Source organism: Myotis nattereri, assembly GCF_964212035.1.
Source record: "Myotis nattereri genome assembly, chromosome: 9".
Taxonomy (NCBI): domain Eukaryota; kingdom Metazoa; phylum Chordata; class Mammalia; order Chiroptera; family Vespertilionidae; genus Myotis; species Myotis nattereri.
The window spans coordinates 60,176,796-60,195,382 of record NC_138084.1 but is presented as its reverse complement, the minus strand read 5'-3'; the positions used below and the strand labels follow the sequence as shown (position 1 = coordinate 60,195,382).

Here is an 18,587-nt window from a genome sequence, read left to right as displayed (position 1 = left end):
TGTTTTAATTTCCATATTAAGGTAGAAAATTAAAGCACTCAAGGTCAAACTGCTTATTCTTAATAACTAAGATCTTATTCAGGCCTAAGATGAAAACATTTAGCTTATCTGAGTTGGGTTAACGCCACTGTTTAATTCTTAAGTACTCAAGTTTAATACATACCTGACTGTCTTTAAGAAAATTCTTCAAGGTCTCTTGGTGTTTCTGTATCTGCTGCTGCAATGTGGTTTGTCTTTGTACTAGCAGTTCTTCTTGGGCTTTTTGGCTATAATGCAAAACTTCTCTTTGTAGATCCAACTGCTTCTGAGGTCCCAAGTTATGTTGCTGAGCTAAGTTAGACTGTGAAAAACTTAAAAGTCTACCTTGAAATTTTGGGATCACAGAATCGCTTAAAGAAACTGTATGTTCATTCCTGGATGAATCTGATTCACAAATGTCTTTATATTTAACTTCAGCAAAAGGTAGTGAAATAAATGAATGTTCTCTTTCCTTGGGTAGAAATAAAGAAGGAATAGTGTTCTCAGAAGATTCACTTTCAATCAACTTACTTCTTCTGGTTAAAAGTAGTTCCTCCTGGGCCTTCTCATCAGAGGGCACCATTTCCTTTTGCAAGTCCAAGTGTGCTGTCAAATCAACTCGCTGAGGCAGACTAGGTTGTGAGAAACTTAAAAGCCTATCCTGCGATCTGGTTGGCAAAGAATTCTGGATTCTTTCAGAGTCAACAGGCAGTGCCACCTGGGATAAGGTTAGAGAGGAGCTAACCTGCTCGGATAATACCGCTTTCTCCAATTTACTTAGTCTTTGCGAAAGCAATTCTTCTTGGGCTTCCTGCCTAAATCGAATGGCTTCCCTTTGTAGATCTAATTGCTGCTGAAGTACCACCAAATCATGATGGTGAGGTTGAATAAAATGCTTAGAAGATAACTTTTCCTCAAATTCATTCTGTCTGGGCAATATAAGCTGAGGTAAAACAGACTGTGATAAACCCGAAAGACTAGCCGGCAGTCTTGGTGTCTCAGGATGACCTGAGGGGGCTGTACTATCACTCTCAGTTGGGCAAGGTTCTTGGATTCTATCAGATTCAGTTAGAGGTAATGAAGCAAATGAATATTGCACCCTTAGGGGTAAGAAGGAAGAGGTGCCATCCTGCTCAAGAGATATTCCTTCCCTCCACTGACTCTGTTCATGTTCTTCCTGGGCTTTCTGTCTAGACTGGACGATGGCTTCCCTTTGTGCTGCTAACCGTTCTTGAAGTGCCTTCAAATTATCTTGTTGAGGATGGATAAGCTGTGATATCTTCGAAAGTCTATCTTGCAATTCTGGGATCTGAAAATGGCTTGAAGGAATTTTACCATCCCTCTCTGTTGAAAGAGGTTCCTGGGTTTTACCATATTCAGAAGGTACTGAAGCAAATGAAAGGTGTCCTAACTGTGGTACAAATGAGGAGGAACCAGTTTGTTCAGAAGATGCATTTCCTTGGGTTTTTTGGCTAACGCGAAGGGCCTCCTGTGTGTCTAGCCATTCTTGGTGTTCCTCTAAATGACCCTGTGAAAATTTCAGAAATCTTTCCTGAAACCTTGGGATCTTAGAATGGCTTAAGGGACCTGCGCTGTCACTTGACAAAAATTCCCGGCATCTTTCAGATTCAGCTACTTGGGATAGGGATAAAGAGGTGTCAGTCTGCTCAGAAGAAATTCCTTTTTCAAATTCACTTTGGAGTGCTGTCAAATTTTCTTGCTGTGGCAGGCTATGCTGTGGAGAACTGAAAGGCTCATCCTGAAATGTTGGGATTACCGAGTGACTTGTGGGAACAGTACTTTCCTTCTCAGACAAATAAGGATTCTCAATTCTTCTGGGCTCTGTTTTAGCAGAAGCTTGCAACGCAACTGAACGTTGAGCACCCATTGGTGGGAATGAAGAACTCATCTGTCCAGACTTACTGTCTCTTAAGTCCCTTTGTCTGTGTGAAAGTAATTCCATCTGGGCTTCATGCCTCGCCTGAAGAGCATCCCTCTGTGCAGTCAGTTGTTCTTGGAGCAACTTCAAACTATTGTGCAAAGGCAGGAACTGTTGCAGGAAACTCAAAGAGCCATCCTGAGATTTGGGGATTTCAGATTGGTTTGAAAGAAGTCTCTCCTCATTTTTAGATGAACACTGCTCCCAGATTTTTCCAGACTGAGTACCAGCAGAAACGAATGGAGGAAATGTATGCTGAGCTACCTGAGAGGGGAGAGAAGGTGGCTCAGTCTGCTCAGACCATACTCTTCCACCCAGCTCACCCTGTTTATGTACAGGTAATACTTCCTGGGCTTCCCGCCTGGCCTGAATGTTGTCTCTCTGAATATTTAACTGTTCGTGAAGAAATTTTAAATTTTCTTGCTGTGATAAGATAGACTGTGAAAAACCCAAAAGCCTATCCTGAAGCTGTGGGACCCCAGGATGGCCTGAGGAAACTGCAGTGTCAATCTTGGACGGAGAAGGTTCCTGGATTCTCCCTGACTCAGCTCTGGCAGAAGGCAGTGAAGCAAACGAATCCACAGGTACCAATGGAAGGAATAGAGAGGTGCCGGTTTGCCCCTCTAAGTCTTTTTGTTTGCCCAAAAGCAGTTGTTCCTGGGCTTCCTGTCTGGACCGAAGAACTTCCTTCTGCAGGTCTAACTGCTCTTGGAGAAGCTTCAAATGACCTTTCTGGGCTGTAATGTTCTCTGAGGATGGCAAAGACTCATCCTGCATTTGGCTGATTACAGAGTGGCTTACAGAAACTGTACCTTTGCTCATAGCTGAAAAGGGTTCCTGGATTTTTCCAGATTCAACTTTAGTAGGCAGAGATATAAAAGAATGCTCAGCTAACAGTGGTAGGAATAAAGAAGGTTCCCTTGGCTTAGAAGCTGTATTTTCATTATTCTCTGAGAACATCTGCTGGGACTCTAAAGTTCCAGCTACTTCATTAGCATGCTGCAATATTAGTGGCCCATCATGTGATAAAGTCCTTGAAAGTATATGAGAATCTTTAGGAACTGATTTATAGTCTCTCTGCTGTGTTTCAGTCTGTGGAAATTGCTTTGGCTGTTCTTGTGATCCCAAACATTTCTTTGCTAAAACATTTGTTTCTGTTGTCCCTACCTGTCCTTGTGGAAAGCGGTTTTGCCTTGGAACCTGAAAATAATCTTGTTTTAATTGGGGGATCTGTGAGGGTTGTATAGGTTGATATCTATTAGGGCTCAATTTGGGTCTCTGACCTTGATCCCAAAGTTCTGATATAATAGTGGGTCTTTCATATTTCCGTAGTGGGGCTGATACAACAGAATCAGATCTTGATGATGCAGCTGGAATGGATGGATACTTTCCTTTTAGCATAGTCTGATATTGGAGTAATTGTTTCCTGGCTGTTTCAACAGACTGTCTATGAAGCCTACCAAAAATGAACACAAAAACAAAACAAATAAATATTACTTTTTGATTAAAAAATACTCCATATTCTCAAGTGTGTATACATTAAATTCAATAGCAATCGAGGATGGGCCAGAATCATGGTGGAAAAGGAACTATGTTCATACTGCCCGTAGAGAAATCTATATGCTATAATTTTAAGGGAATCCCGATTAGATCTTCATATAAATAATAAACCCGGAAGATGTAGCCACACACTAGAACACATGAATTGTACCCTAGCTAATACCTCTTTTGCTGTAAAAGCTGATGTTGATAGTTGCGAATCATCTGCCTATGACTATCTTCAGCAGTACTTATGGTGCATGATGCTTGAGAAGTTCCAACCTAATAAAAGACAAAGCTACTAATTAAAAGGCAAACCCAGAAACAAGTACTAAAGTATTTAATATGAACTGAAGTTCTATAATTAGTTCCATATAGCTTTATTATTATTACTTTTTGAAATAAAAGATTGGTACTTCCACTATTAAGAAACAAAGTCATTTACCATTTTCTTTTAGTGCCAACCAAGTCCAAGAGTTCACCATTACCTACAAATTATGGTCACATACACTGACACCATCTAGAACAGCGGTTCTCAACCTGAGGGTCGCAACCCCTTTGGGGGTCGAACGACCCTTTCACAGGGGTCGCCTAAGACCATCGGAAAACACACACATAATTACATACTGTTTTTGTGATTAATCACTATGCTTTAATTATGTTCAATTTGTAACAATGAAAATACATCCTGTATATCAGATATTTACATTACGATTCATAACAGTAGCAAAATTACAGTTATGAAGTAGCAACGAAAATAATTTTATGGTTGGGAGTCACCACAACATGAGGAACTGTATTAAAAGGTCGTGGCATTAGGAAGGTTGAGAACCACTGCTCTAGAAGCTGAAAGATGAAAGCGTTTAGGTTTGTATAAACATATATATGAGCTTATATATACAACTTTATATATATATATCTGTACATGATTAAAAGAAAAAAAATTATCAAAAAAGAATGAGAAATGCAAAAAAAAGAATGAGAAATGCATTTTACTTTTCTGAATGCTAAGATTTCTTATACTGTATGCCCATCCATTTTGCAGACCTTGATTTAACAGACTTTGGATTTTATGGACAAAATTTCCAGTCTGTATGTCATATGTGAAAATTAAAACCTTGTTAATTTTTAAATGCTTTAAATCAAGATTTGCTTAAAGTTTACTTTTTATTATTAATCCACTGTTATTTTTAACAAATTTTTGCAAATATGCAATATGTTGAAAAAGACACTAGTAATTTTGCTGGCATAAATAAATATTACATAATTCTAACTATAGTCTACATATTTAAATCCAGGAGTCACCGCTCATAAACAATGTTCAGCAAATGATTGGCACGTGACCATATCACCTTGCTGTAACTCTAGCATGTCAAACTCGCGGCCCAAAACAAGTATTTTTTCGGCCCAGCCAATATAACGATATGTAAGAAACATTTTAATAAAAATTTCGTAACTTTTAAAAATATTCTGTTATATATAATTATTAATGAACTACAATATTCGCTAATGACTGATTGCTATAATCGTGTTGAATGCCATTTCCCCTGTGCGCCTTATGCGCAGGCGCACCATTTCTCTCCACTAATACTAGCAGCGAATATTTTAGCAGCCGATGGCCACGTCATCTTGAACTGGCTTGTTTGGTGAGTGCAACAGGGAATACTTTGCTTTCAGAGAACAAGAAAAATAGGTTTATTTGCGTTACGCTTATTAATTTGTGTAGATAGTGTCTGGTAAGTTAATGTTCAAGAAAAAATATTAAATTTTTATTAAAACGCTCTATTATTTTATGTTAATGATTACTCATTTATTTCAGCCCTTTGTATTCAGCATGTCTTTATTGAAATAAACCTATGTTTCTATGAAAATTGAAGCTATTGCTTTTTTGCGGCCCACATAACCTTAAACTTTGTTTATTTGGCCCGTGTTAGCCTTTGAGCTTGACATGCTTGCTGTAACTGGTTCTGTTGTCTCGTGGGGTGACTATCTGTAGCAGTTTAAATGCAGGCGGCCGTCAATGTTCCCATGTGTGCTAAGCCACACCCCAGCCGTGTACACTTTATACTTGAGGTGACTGGTGAGTGCATGTATTTACTAGACCTTTCCAGTATAAATTTAAAATTACAGTAATACATATAGAAAACTTTCCTGTGAAATTAAATTTTTCATACATAATTTACAGAAACGTGTCTAATAAGTAAAAACAGGTAAAATAATTAATTTGTTAATTTTTTAACATATGCATTGGGAAAACCTACTTTATTATATAACAGACTTTTGGCTTTAGCAGAAACCCCCTCACCCAAATTAGTCCATTATATTGAGGTTTTATTATATTTCCTTATCCCCCAGTGGTCTATGTAGGGATGAGATTTCCCCGCATCCTACCTCAGTCTGGTGAGGTTGTTTTCTTTTTTCTTCTTCCAGCTGAGCCCTGAAGCAATCAGATTCTAATCTTAACTTCTGTTGTTCAATTTGTTCAAGTAATTCCAATTGCTTTTGCTTCTGCTCTTCTATTTCCATTATCTAGGTAAAAAAAACCACATACACAAGGAAAAACAAAACTGTGGATCTATTAACAACAAACTCACACAAAAGAAAAGTTTATAGAATGAATTACATTGAAAAGAAACAGGTATTATCACCAACAGTACCAATTATCCCAGAAGATTATCTGTTATTGTGCTGCTGTCGGGGGCAAGGGGGAAGGGAGTGAACGATGGGAAAAGGAGGAAAAGAGAAAAAGGGAAAAAAATTAAAAAGAGGCAGAAAGAAAACAACAACACATTAATGATTTCTATTTCCTGGAAGCACAGGGAAGCCATGATCATCACTGAAGCCCCACCTCCAGAGAAGGCCAAATTCTGTATCCACATCGTTAATTTCACAACGTACTAAGTAAGAAATGACAAAGATATTAAATGTCAAGGCCTCCCCAAACACTTTGATTTCTAAGGCATACCCATAGAAGAATGCAGTTATTTAGAACCCAAATAGCAATACAATGATAAACACTGTCAGGCATGAAACAGAGTTGGCCAATGGCACATGGATGACACCTGGACTATAATGTTACACCAATATACACACAGATCCAAGTGAAAAGAATGGATGTCAGAGTGACCAAGTTTCATGAGGACAGGGACTGGGCTAACCTGGTTGCCTGCTAAATCCAGCATCTAGTCAAGTCCCTGATACATATGTAATACATAGTAAATATTTACTGATTAAGTAAAAAAATGAATGTGAAGTTTTATTAAGAGGAACACTTTTATTAGAGATAATAAAAGATGATCTTGTTTTCAAAACAAAAACTGTCTCAATCCGAAACTTTACCTATTTTTAGTCAGGCAACAGTTAAAAATTAATGAGGCTACAGCAAGTTCCTGTCTTCATTTCCTTACTTTCCCTCAGGGTAGGAACCACTGAATTTAGCTGTTTACAGTACTGTAGTACCTCTAGAACAGCATTATCAATATAAAAGTCACTAGCTACATGTGACTAGGTAAGTGAATTCAAACTAAGTAAAAATTAAAATTCAGTTCCTCATTACACTAGTAATATTTCAAGTATTTTATAGCCCATGTAGCTAGCAGTTACATGGACACAGATATAGAACATTTCCATTACCACAGAAAGTTCTCTTGGACATTAATGCTTTAGAATACCGATTAAAAAAACAAGTATCTGAGAAGAAATACTGGCTCAGAATTTAACTGTATAGCTGTATTTTTATAAAAACTATATAAACTGACTGACTTAGTAACAACCAGCTTCTTTCAAGGTAATTTATATTAAAAATAAATATTTTGCCCTAGCCAGTTTGGCTCAATGGATAGAGTATCGGCCCGGGGACTGAAGGGCCCTGGGTTCGATTCCAGTCAAGGGCACATACCTCGGTTGTAGGTTCGCTGACCCTGGTTAGGGTGTGTGCAAGAGGCAACCAATCTATGTGTCTCTCTCACATCGATGTTTCTGTCTCCCTCTCCCTTCCACTCTCTTTAAAAATCAATGGAAAAATATCCTCGGCTGAGGATTAAAATAAATAAATAAAGGAAAAGCTGTGTTGAGACTGAATATTGAATGTCATATGTAATTGAAAAATTAAAACAAAGAAACCAACCAAAAAACCCTTAAATAAATAAATAAATAAATAAATAAATAAATAAGATCTTTTACTAAAGTATATGGAACCAAAATTATTGATAAGAAGGTTGAATTTAAATTTTTCTTCTGAAATACTATTTTTCAAAAAATCTTTAAAATTACAAAGCCCAGGCAAATGTCCAATATTACGACAGGGATCCATTTATTCCACAAATATTTATTGAACACTTATTATGCATAAAGCACTGTACCAGAAATTCTGTAGAATAAAATACATTTTTCAAAGTCTCCGACTTTAAAAACAAATACATTTTATAGGAAAGATATGTACAAAAGTATAAAATGCGAAGCAGAAGTCATAAGGGTAAAATGAATAGTACATGTGAAGATGAAGTGCCTTCTATCAGCTGAATGTGTAAGTCAAGGTAGAATAAATGGTATCAAATGTAGCCAGATATTAAGACAAATTTCACTGGTCAAACAAAATTATAGTACCAAGGGGAAGAACAAAACCTTTAATAACAAAAATTTCAAATTACCTGTTTCTGTCTTGCTGCCATTCTAATTCTGGTTGCTTCCTCTTGAGGATGGAGTAGAACTGAACTCTGAGCTACAGCTGTGATTGTTTGGGTCTCATTTATTTCTAAGAGGATTCCCAAAACAAAAATTAGTTTTAATAATTTAGAATTTTGATACTACTCTAATGCTCTTTATTCATTCATTTCATGAAGTTTTATTAGGAAAAAGATTTGAAGAACAAGCAAGTTTAATTTGAGGATGTAAATTTAAAAAGGATGTAAATTAAAAAAAATACCTTGTTCCTTTTTAGAGTCTGCATCACATGAAATTGGTTGATCTTCACTAGTGAGTGGTCCAGAGTCAACTGTTAGCATATCACTTTCAACTATAATAAATACATTATTATGAACATATTATCACTGTTAATCTTAAATCTGAACAAAATAACAAAACTCTGCACTCAGATTAACAATTCATCTTGGTCCACCTGAATGTCTTATTTAAGATCCAGTCACCTTCCAGATGACATTATTTTATATATTAAACTAGGGCCTAGCCCAGCCAGCGTGGCTCAGTGGTTGAACATTGACCTATAAACCAGGAGGTCCTGGTTTGATTTCTGGTCAGGGCATAGGCCTGGTTTTTGGGCTCAATCCCCAGTGTGGGGTGTTCAGGAGGCAGCCGATCAGGGATTCTCTCTCATCATTGATGTTTTTCTCTCTCCCACCCCCTTCCTCTCTGAAATCAATAAAAATATAAAAATAACAAAAGCCCAGCCAGCATGGCTCAGTGGTTGAGTGTCAACCCATGAACTAGGACAGTGATGGCGAACCTTTTGAGCTCAGCGTGTCAGCATTTTGAAAAACCCTAACTTAACTCTGGTGCTGTGTCACATATAGAAATTTTTTGATATTTGCAACCATAGTAAAACAAAGACTTATATTTTTGATATTTATTTTATATATTTAAATGCCATTTAACAAAGAAAAATCAACCAAAAAAATGAGTTCGCGTGTCACCTCTGACACGTGTGTCATAGGTTCGCCATCACTGAACTAGGAAGTCATGGTTCAATTCCAGGTCAGGGCACATGCCCGGTTGCAGGCTTGATCCCCAGTGATGGGCATGTAGGAAGCAGCCAACCAATAATTCTCTCTCATCATTGATGTTTCTCTCTTTTTCTCTCCTTCTCCCCCTCTTCCTTCCTCTCTGAAATCAATAAAAATATATTTAAAATCAAAACCAACAGAAAACCTTGAGCCTAATATAAGGAGACAGATGGAAGACTGAAATTGTAAACAAAAAGGAAAAAATGAAGAACCATTAAGAAGGCATGCTGACAGCTTCAAACACAATGGAAAAGCATAAAATAAGCAAAACACCAAAGTTTAAGCAGAAGCTAAAGAAATTTAAAAGTATTTTTGAGATATTTAGATGTTATGATTTTTATTATTTATGAAACCAGAGCAGAGAAGAAAGTTAAGGCAATCATATCAGGGTAGCCAGAAACTCTGCATTAAATATTCACTCATTCATGCACTTATTCATTCAGTGCCTACTTAAGTGTTGCATGTTAGGGACACTGTGGTAAATAAGAAATGGCCTTAAAAAAGAAAGAAAGAAAAGAAATGGCTTTAAGGAGGTTTTACAGGGTGAGTGGGGACAGAAACATTATGTAAGTATCCTAAAAAAAAGATAAAATTAGAACCTATGGTAAGTACTATATAAGAAAAACAAAGGGTTCTGCAAGAGTATTACAGATGAGATTTCTCTTAGGAAATGACACTTAAGCAGACACTTGAAAGTTAAGGAGGAATCAGCCAGGTAAGCTGGTATTAACACCCTGTGAGGATAAAAAAAACTTGGCACATTCAGGAAACTTAATGAGGATCAAATGGGTGTAAACAAGGGGGAAAGTGAAGCAAGACGAGGCTAGAGAAAGGCTACTCATACGAGGCCTTTTTCAAAATTGAGATGAAAAAGGCCCCTTTCATTGCAACTTTGTTGGCCACTCCTTTGTATTGCCTTTGCTGTTCTCTAGCCATCTTCTAAATGCTGGAGTCCCTCAGAGGGTCTTAGAAGCCCTCGTTTCACTGAATTCTCTAATTCTTTAATCATCATATGTATGTCTAACTTCCGAACTTACCTCTCTTGCTTTAAGCTATTCATTTAACTGAATATTAACGGAGCATCTTTTATGTACAAGGCACTAGTCTATGCTCTGGGATTTAGCAATGAACAAACTCAAGTTCTTATCCTCATGGAGATGACATTGTGGGATTGGAGATTGCTCAGGAAAAGTGTCAAGATAAGGAGCAAATAAGCAAAAGAGTAAATTTATGGTTCAGCAGATGTTGATGAGAGACACAGAGAAAAAACAGGTTAAAGGGATAGGGAGTAAAGGGAGTGTGGGTGGGGCGAGGGGCTGAACCTTGCCTTTTTGTATAGAGTGGTAAGAGAAGGCCTTACTGAGAAAGCATTATTGAGTCAATATCTGAAGTGAGAGTGAATCATTAAAATACCCAAGAGCACTCCAGCCAGAAAGACCAACTACAAATACTAAGTGAGCCATGTCTGTTGTGTTAAGAATACCAAGGAAGCCAGTGCCTATGGTTGGGGAGGTGTAGAGAAAGAAGTCAGAGAGTGAGGATGAAAGAAATGACAGGGTAGGGGTGTGTGTGCAGCTCACATAAAGCTTTGATGCTACTGTAAGCACTTTGGTTTTTACTGAGTGAAACTGGCAGTTGTTGGAGGGCTTCCCCCAGAAGAATGAGCTGATTTTAACAGGATGAGTCTGGGAAGAGACTATAGCAGGGCGGTAGAAAACGGAAAATAAAGGACCTGTTAAGGGTTTACTACAGGAAGCTACACTAGAGAATGAATATGGCTTAAACTAGAATGGAAGGTGGTGAGTAATGGTTGGACTTCGGATATATTTTGAGGGTAGGAGCACTAGGATTTGCTGATGATTCAGATGTAGGATGTAAAAGAGAGAAACCAGAATAACTAGCTTTTGGGCTCAAGCAAAAGAATTTTACTACCACCTATTGAAACATAGAGCACTGTAAGAAAAGCAGGTGCTGGGTGGAAGGGGATATCAAGAGTTCAGTTTTGGAAAAGTTTGACAGGGAAGATGTCAAGTAGACATTTAAATGAGTGGAGTTCAAAGGAGAGAACAAGCCTAAAAAGACGCCCTTGGAAATCATCAGTACACAGATGGTAATACAAAGCCATGACATTAGAGACGGACTAGGAAGTGTTGATACAAAGAGAAAAGATTTGAGAAACAAGCTCGGGGCAGTGACTAGTGGTTGTAGAGATCAGGATAAGCAGCAAAGGAAACCATGGAGGAGGAGCCAGTGAGACAGGAAACCAAGAGAGGGTGGGGTCAACAGGTCAAGGGAAGAAATGGTTTCCAGAAGGCTTCCTGTTGTACTTGGAATAAAATCCAAATATGGATGAATCACTACTCTTGGAAGCCTGGTAGCAAAATATTTCCATACAAATACAATCACATTTTTAAAAAAGACAGAAGACAAAATTCTAAGAATAAGCACATATACAGTACACTCAAAAGCTGTTAACATGTTCATCTCCTTTGATTCTCTCAAGAGTTGTTCCTAAGGAAATGATTTAAAATAAGGCAAAGACTTTGCTAAAAGAATGCTCACTGCAGCACAAGAAGTACCAAGAAAAATTAGAAACAGCCTAAATGTCTCAACAAGAGAAAACCGGTTAATTTTGGTTCAATTATATTGGATATAATTGTAATATTACTACATTGAAAGTGGTCTGGAAGGAGATTCACTAGAGTTTTTTTGTTTTGTTTTGTTTTTTAACATTTATTGCCTTTAAGTAGCAGCAATATGGGCTCTAAAACATTTTTTTTTTTTTACCTCTATTGATTTTTCAGGAATGAGCACATATACATATTATCCTCACCTGAACATATGTTTTTATTGATTTTAGAGAGAGAGGGAGAGAGAAACATGGATCAGTTGCCTCCTGTATTGCGCCCCAAATGGGAACTGAACCCACAACCTTTTTGGTATAAGGGACATTGCTCCAATCCACTGAGCCACTGTGCCAGGGCAGGAATGAACATATTTTTAAGTAACTTAGAAAGGGTGTATGGACTACAAAATGAGACTACTGGACAGACACACCTTGTTCCTGCCTAGAGGATAATGTTCCCTCTTCAATAGCAGTTGTTTCTGATTCAAATGTTGGTGCTTTACTCTCAGTTTCACTAATAGTCGTAGTCATTTCACTTTCATCCTCAGACATGGATTTAATTGTCCATAGAGATTTCTGGTTTCGAATCTTATTTAATAATTTTTTAAAAAGAATTTTTGAAGGGAGTTGCTGGGTCTTCATTGCCAAGGGAACTAAAAGAAAAGAAAAAACATTTATTCAGCATCTATTATATACCCAGTAAATTATCCTATCTTTATACTTAGTTACTGCTACAACTACTAGTTAAAACAAAAGCACAACTTTATTTTCCTCACATTATTTCTAATTTAACAGTATGTACAATGCTATTCAAACCCAATCACAATTTTATGACCAGGAATAATATTTTTAACTTAAATTTAATAAAGACACCAAAATTAAACTATTTTCCAACAAGCCATCCATCACAAATTTGAAGCTGAAAACGTATCAGTAACATGTTTATTCTGTTTGTAAATGGAGACAGAATGCATACCTCTTAATTTGTAAGATTAACTTTGAAAATATGTGTTGTAAGGTTCTATATGCTAGAGGAGGATACCAATTATGGTTCTGTACTTAGTAGCTACAGAGAAAAACATTAGCAGTTATACCTTGAAAGCAAATCAAGTGCTCCCAAAGGATTCCTGGTACTATCTGGGAAAATTTCTCCCACTTATCATTATAAAGAGATCCCTGTAGTTAAAAATTCTTAAGTTGTTTCCTCAAAACATCCTTCCATATGGGCTGATAGTACAATTCCAAAACTCAGTACAATACTAACAATTCTCTAAGGGGACAAAACTGTGTTTCCAATGCATAGTGTTCTGACGTAAGGAATAAAATTTAAGTAATCTACAGAGGTTGAAAACTGGCAGACTATAATTTTATCTGACCTTTTCTTTAAACTTTCTTAGTCATAACTTACATGTACAGCACAGTGAACTTTACATTTATCTATATAACATCACCCAGATCATTATGTGAAACATTTCAAAAACTCCTTCATGCTCCTTCCAGTCAGTACACCCCTAAAGATAACCAATATGCTGCCTTGAGACCAGATTATTTTTGCCTGTTTTTCTCTTAAATTTTATATAAATATGGAATTACATTTAGGTATTTTATTTTTACCTGGCTTCTTTCACTCACCATTTAAAAACAATAGTATCCCTAGGTTCTTTTGAAAAATCAAGAGAATTGGCAAAACCCAACCAGCAATCCCAAATGGATCAGCAGTAGCTGAAAAGTGACTGTCCTTTTAGATAAGGCAAACTGTGCAACTCTGACAAACCACCAATCTGAATGATATTCCCAATGAAAACAACTCAAAGAGCTGAAGGAAACAGTAAAGTATCTTAAAGGCACTGCTGATCTGGCAAGAAAATAAAAGATTCTGCAGAGGCCAGAAATGAAATTTAAGTGGGAATTCTGGAAGACAAATGAGCCCAAAACCACCTTCTGAAGTTATGGCCAAACCACAATGACCTTACACTTTGGACAGTAGTGTGGGCCTAGGGACAGGGACAAAGCCTAGAGCCCTCACCCAAGGAGCTCAAGAGGAGACCCACATAAAGTTGGAAGCCTAAAGGGCTACCTACCCAGTGTAGAGTGGAAATGATGAGAAAGCCTGAGTGGTTTTGAACAAAGGCCATAGTAGTTAGGGGTAGGGGTAAAAAGAGGTCAAAATGAAGAGGACTTAGTCTTATAGCAAATATAGAGTAAAAGAGCGGGAGGTGTCAGAGGCAACCACTGGTCTAGCTTGGACAACTGCAAACTATATCTATATATATAAAAGGCTAATATGCAAAGTGACCCCTCAGGAGTTCGACCAGGAGACCTGGAGTTTGATTGCTCGCTATGACGTGCGCTGACCAGGGGGCAGCGCGGAACGAAAGAAGGCCCCGGTCGGCAGCTGGAAGGCCCTATCAGCCCTGATTGCTGGCCAGGTCTAGGGACCCTACCTGTGCACAAATTTCGTGCACTGGGCCTCTAGTATATATAAAAAAGGCTAATATGCAAAGTGTCTCCTCAGGAGTTTGATCACTTGCTATGACGTGCGCTGACCACCAGGGGGCGGCGTGGAACAAAGGAAGGCCCCAGACGGCAGCTGGCAGCCGGCAGCCGGCAGCCGGAAGGCCCTGATAGGCCCAGATCACAGGCCAGGCTGAAGGACCTTACCTGTGCACGAATTTTGTGCACCGGGTCTCTAGTGTACTACAGAGGAGGAAGACAGGAAGACAAGGTTTCTGGACTAAAGAGAAGATGATCAATTTGCTGTTAAGATACTGAGTTTTAAGTACCCATGATAAGGTTTAGAATGGTGGAGACAGAGATGAAGTTTAGAAAAGAGATCTAAGGGTTTGCTATTTATTACACACTTAGTGTCTAGCTATAATTAACACAGTAGGATTTCTTTGATGATTTGATGAAAGTCTAAAGAAAATGCTGACCTTTCAAATGAATTCAGAATTAAGCATCTAAACCAAGTAACCTAAAAATCTTCAGACTATATGTACATATAAATAAAAGAACTTTCCTCCTATATATATGAAAAGGATCATTAATAATGGAAATCTGTACATGCTGTTTCCTCCTTCCATCTCTCCTATTCCCATTAAGCACTGTTTGCACTCAAATTAGACCACATTTTTCTGTTGGCAAATGATTAGCATTTTGTTCTATGAAACACTGTAATATTCAATTTTGAAGAAGTTTTTACCGTCTGCTTCACCAGGACATATTGTTTCAGCTTCTGTCACTGGAGGTTTTTCAGTTTCACCTAAATTTTCTTGTTCCATTGAAAGGTCCAGTTCTTCATCTTGGATCTGATCAGTCACAGTGGGCAAAGGTTCTGGTTCGAGGTGCAAAATCAGGTTTCCTTTCACCTCTCAATAAAGAAATACAGAGATATGTTTCCATTCCAAAATGACTAAAAAGAACTTGAGCATAAAAAATTTAAAGGCCATTACAGTTTCTAAGTCTAAAACATGAGGACCTCTTTCAAACGAACAACTCATTTCAAAATAAAAACTGCTTCATCAATGCAAACGCATTTTCCCACCAAGACATTTAAAGGCATCGTTGAAAGTTTATTGAAAAAATCTTACTCCTGTCTGCATTGTACATGTCTTCAAAGGCAAATTCGAGCTCTCTCTGCCAGTCTTCTTTCATTTCACTGCGTTTGTATGGAAGTGCAACTAGTTGTGGTGGCATTCGTGCTACAGTCTGTCTCCTGCGTGCCAGGTCCTCTTGCTGTAGCTGTTTGAGTTCTTTCATTAGTTTTTCTTGATTCTTCAAGAATAAAAGAGATTTCATTAACAACAGCTGAGGCACACACTTAGGGTATTAATATTAACAGTGAGGGAAAAGTAGGGAAATCGTGAGGAACAGGGCCAGGGGGTCCCCTCCATCCTCTACCATTTGTTATACCACAAAAAAGACATTGATTTATTCATTCAAAAATATTTACTAAATGTCAGATACCACTGATGTTAGAGATACAACCTCACCCCTAGAGCAGCAAACAGGGAATTAGTACTCTGTCATAAGGACTCTAAGGTGGTGGGTAGTACTGATTACACCACAAAGCTTCAAAGGTGTCTGCCAGTTACAGTTCTCCTTTCTCAGGACAGGCATGCAGTTAGGCTCTGTCTAATAGGCTCTCTGTAAGTGCCACGACTCCTGCAGTGCACTCTGTACCAGTTCTCCTCGCAGACAGCAGCATATACCAGTCTCTGGTAGGCACCAGGACCCAGAGCGACTGTGGCTTAACAGATGATACTTATTACATCATACTCTTGGAATCACCATGATTAAAGGAGATTTATATGTATCTCTTTAAGCTTAGAGTCTGGCTAATCTGGAAATTTAAGCAGGAGTTTCAGTGAGGTTATCTAACAGGATTTTGGTGGTGGAGGCTAGGGAGGGAGCATAAGAAAAGACTTCTGATTCCTTGGGATGAGGATTTAGCCCGATAAAAGTGGGTGAAGGAGAAGGCATATAAGAAAGAAGTAACAACTACAGTACAAAGGTATGGAAATGAAGGCACAGGTTATTCAGAAAAAGTACACTATTCATTATAGATAGGACATACAAGTAGAGGGCAGGGGTACTCAAGGAAAAAAGATAAAGTTGAAAGGGCAAGTAGCAGCCAAACACTAGTTATAACAGACACTAGACACCAGCAGGAAATACGGTCCCAGGGCACAATGGTATTTACAGCAAAAAGGCTCAGACGGGGGAAGGAAACACTCTAGTAGCAATGAGATTGCATAGTTCGATGACATTTTTGTGTAAGAGACACTAAGTCTGAAAAAAGGTGGACAGCCTGTATAACAAAGTGTTTTTCAAGTGATTACATATACACACTACTTGTTCTTATATAAGTTTAAAATATTTTGTCATTTGGAGATAAAATATCTCCAATTTTTTTGCCATGTCCTGAAAAAGAATCAAATTATGAAATCACTTCATTTACATTAAGTTTCAAATCACTAACTTCTTATTCAATTAACTTCAAATTTATTTGAATAAGTATACTATTCTTGGCTCGCTGAAAGCTTGGCATATTTTTCTACTTGAATTATTTATAATATCTACCACCACCAATGATAAAATTACTGTGAGCTTATGAAATTCCAGGCACAATCCCAGGGGCTTCACTCAATTCATTTAATCCTCACAAAACAGATCATGAAACAGAACTCAGAGAGCTTAGGTAACCTGCCTGAGATCAAAGGGCGAAGGAGTAAAGGGACAAAAATCTAGGCCGACTATGGAGTCTACTTACTTCACCACCAGACATTATTGATTTATGGAGGAGTGCTCAGTTTATGATGCTTTCACGATTTTTTCTATAGGTTTAGGCCTTAGATAGACTGATACTAATTCAGACATTCAGTTATTTTAGTCATAACTTATTTCCAGTTTATAACAGCTAAAAATTTAAGGGAGAAGGTAATAATTCAGTTCAAACTATACAAATGAACTTTAATAAGATAGGCATTTTGCCAATGTCACCCCAATAAATTCAATTTTAAAAAGAGACAGGCATTTATTCCTCACAGAAGCACTTAAAAAACTTCCTCAGATAAGCATTTAAAACATCTAAATGCATGCGTCAAATTCAGAACATAAATTCAGACTTCTAAAAAGATTAGTCATTTCTATGCTGTTTCAAGAATAAACACTTGCTGACAACTGTGAAGCTGAAACTATGAAGCCAGTTTCCATTATACATATTCTGCAGTTCTGCAACAACCACCTTTTCAAAGCTGCTTGACAACAGGGTCATGACTCCACCTTTGAATCAACACTCTGAGAAGCCAACAAGTGCTCTGCTCAACAAATATTTAATGAGTTGAATTCTAGAATTTAGAGAGCACAAATTAGAAAAGTGATTAATCTCTTCTCAGGCTATTTTCGAATTGATTAAAATATTTAACTTTTAATAAATTCATCATTAGTAAACATTTTAGAACAGCAATATACTATTAGTGAGAATAGCTTCACCCAACCTGAATTTGAAACAAGAGGTAAAAGAAAGTGGGGAAATTTGAAATCATATGACTCAGAGGCTATATTTTCACATTCCTCACACCTCCTTACTTTGAGCCCATCCACTCATCAGTTCTGCAATGCTATTGGTTAAGTCTGTCAGTAGTGGTCACAGTGAGAATGTAATTCTTACTTGAGCCAAATGGATCTTTTTCATTGCTTGGAAACCCCGTACATGTGCCTTTTCAGTCTGCTCCATTCTCTCTTTCTCTGCTTGTTTTTGTACTTCTTCCAGTCTTTTAGCTTCTTCTTCAGCAGCCAAATGAGGATCTGGCTAGCAGTCAATCAGTAACATTTTAGGCAATTTAAAATGTAAAACAAACCAATAATTAAAAAAACAACTTTAAAAGCATGTTTTACTACTTAAATAAAATAAAATGATAAGCCCTAGTGGGTTTGGCTCAGCGGATAGAGCATCAGCCTACGGACTGAAGGGTCCCAGGTTCGATTCCAGTCAAGGGCACATGCCTGGGTTGGGGGCTCAATCCCCAGTAGGGGGTGTGCAGGAGGCAGCCAATCAATGATTCTCTCTCATCATTGATGTTTCTATCTCTCCCTTTCTCTTCCTCTTTGAAATCAATAAAAAATATTTTTTTAAAAATTAAATGATAGGAGTTGAATGCCCACAGCATGTATCTATGACAAAGATGAAATTGTTACTGTAAAGTTTTACAAGTTGTTAATTTCA

General features: G+C 37.6%; 1 protein-coding gene across 1 annotated transcript in view; it reads right to left on the bottom strand.

The window, feature by feature from the left end:
- The window catches only part of CEP295 (centrosomal protein 295), a 58,294-nt gene that overhangs the window by 23,028 nt on the left and 16,679 nt on the right, over positions 1-18,587 (bottom strand). Inside the window, exons 7-15 of the mRNA XM_081098744.1 lie at positions 18,033-18,173; positions 15,451-15,634; positions 15,063-15,230; positions 12,292-12,513; positions 8,421-8,510; positions 8,146-8,249; positions 5,888-6,025; positions 3,681-3,778; positions 164-3,413 (exon numbers count right to left, since the gene is read on the bottom strand). Of these exons, the coding sequence (XP_080954870.1) occupies positions 164-3,413; positions 3,681-3,778; positions 5,888-6,025; positions 8,146-8,249; positions 8,421-8,510; positions 12,292-12,513; positions 15,063-15,230; positions 15,451-15,634; positions 18,033-18,173 (4,395 nt within the window). The remainder of the gene's footprint in view (positions 1-163; positions 3,414-3,680; positions 3,779-5,887; positions 6,026-8,145; positions 8,250-8,420; positions 8,511-12,291; positions 12,514-15,062; positions 15,231-15,450; positions 15,635-18,032; positions 18,174-18,587) is intronic.